The sequence below is a fragment of the Crocuta crocuta genome, unplaced genomic scaffold, assembly GCF_008692635.1.
Source record: "Crocuta crocuta isolate KB4526 unplaced genomic scaffold, BGI_CrCroc_1.0 scaffold214, whole genome shotgun sequence".
Lineage (NCBI taxonomy): Eukaryota > Metazoa > Chordata > Mammalia > Carnivora > Hyaenidae > Crocuta > Crocuta crocuta.
In genome coordinates, this window is record NW_027529999.1 from 339,506 (window position 1) to 341,302 (window position 1,797).

At 51.6% G+C, this 1,797-nt stretch overlaps 1 protein-coding gene across 1 annotated transcript in view; it reads right to left on the reverse strand.

The window, feature by feature from the left end:
• Positions 1-1,797, reverse strand: part of TXLNA (taxilin alpha) — a 13,749-nt gene that overhangs the window by 6,375 nt on the left and 5,577 nt on the right. The window contains exon 5 of the mRNA XM_077763529.1: positions 46-257. Coding sequence (XP_077619655.1) covers positions 46-257 — 212 coding nt within the window. The remainder of the gene's footprint in view (positions 1-45; positions 258-1,797) is intronic.

A 1,797-nucleotide genomic window follows, 5' to 3' on the forward strand; every position in this document is an offset into this window, starting at 1 on the left:
GTGGGGGGGGGGGGGGCGGGGGGGGGGCTGTGAGGGGCACCTCACCTCCTCCCTCAGTTCATACTGCTCGATCAACTTCTTGAGCCTCTCAGCCAGCTCCATGTTCTCCTGGCGCAGCTTGGAATTGCGCTCGTTGTGCTGTTCCATCTGCAGCTGAATGTCATTGAGCGTCACCTGGAAGTGTGATGTCACCTCCTTGCGTTTCTCCTCCTCCTCCCTGGCCCGCTGCACACCTTCTTCCTGGGCAGAGAAGTCAGCCCCAGAGTCATCACCCGCTGCTCCCCGGCCAGCAATGGTCTATACCAACCCTCCTTGCCCCGCAAGTCAGGCGCAGCCAGGCCCCATCAAGTCATGCAAGTGGGGCTCCTAGCGAAGCCCTCTCTCAGGTGACATCAAGTGAGAGGTTCTCTTCCTAGAAAACTGCAGGCATACGTGTAAGTGCCATTCTAAGGGAACCTAGACCTCCCGAAGCCCATTCCTCCAGACCTCAGGTTAAGAAGTCTGACTATTGTGCTTTCATCTCTCCCCTCCCCCAACCAACCAACCAATTCAAATGCAGTAACACCCAGGGTTGGCAAGACTGTGCAGACCCGGGGACACAGACACTATCAGTAGGCAGGCATTCTGGCTAAACCATTAACACTTACAAAGGGCACGCTTTCTTTTTTTTTTTTTAATATTTTTATTTATTTCTAGGAGAGAGAGAGAGAGAGACAGCGTGAGCAGGGAAGGGTCAGAGAGAGAGGGAGACACAGACTCTGAAACAGGCTCCAGGCTCTGAACTGGCAGTCAGCACAGAGCCCGACGCGGGGCTCGAACCCACGAACCGCGAGATCATGACCTAAGCGAAAGTCGGACGCTCAACCGACTAAGCCACCCAGGCGTAAAGGGCACGCTTTCTGATCCAGACATTTCACTGCTGAGATTTATCCTATGGATAAATCCTATATAACCAGCTAGGGATATATGTAACAAGAATTTTCACTTTGCTCTATTCACTAATAGTGAAAAATTAGAAAAAAACCCCAGTAATTCCTTAACTAGGGCACTGATAAAATACAACATATCTATACAACAGTGCTGTTGAAAATGAGATACTCCTGGGGCGCCTGGGTGGCTCAGTAGGTTGAGCATCCGGCTTCGGCCCACGTCATGATCTCAGTTTGTGGGTTTGAGCCCCACGTCGGGCTCTGTGNAGAAAATGAAACAGAACATAAAACATTCTAAGTACAGCTATTCCATTTAAAAAACTATACACACATGTTCAGGGGAGTCTAAGGCAGTACGTAAACTTACACGTAAGTAGAGTTACTTCCCAGCAGTTTCTGTGGGACACTGGGGTTGAGGAGGGTGGGCAACTGTCACCTCTGTTACACTTTTGTCACCTCTGAATCTCTCACATCAAGTTTATGTTAAAGTTGAAATGTTTTCAAAGACAAACTAAAAACGAGCAAAACAAGTTGCAAACTACCACATATTCACTGACTCAAATCTGTACGAGATACATAAAGGATACACATAACCCTCTGCCCCCTGAGGTCACAGCAGTGACCAGGCTTTGGCCAGCTGAACCCCATCCTAGGAGAAGCAGGACCAGGAGCAAAGAGCCAGCCTCCGGACTGCGGGAGCCTGGGGGCCCAAGCCTGCCTCCCGGGCCTCCCTGGCGCCTCGGCCCTCACCTTACCGGACACTAGTCCACGTCAAGCGGTGGCTAGATGCTCTAAGGTAGGGCGCCACTGGGCAAAGCCCGCGCTACTCTTTGAGGGTAAAGCCCACTGGGTGGGGGGGGAAGGCCAG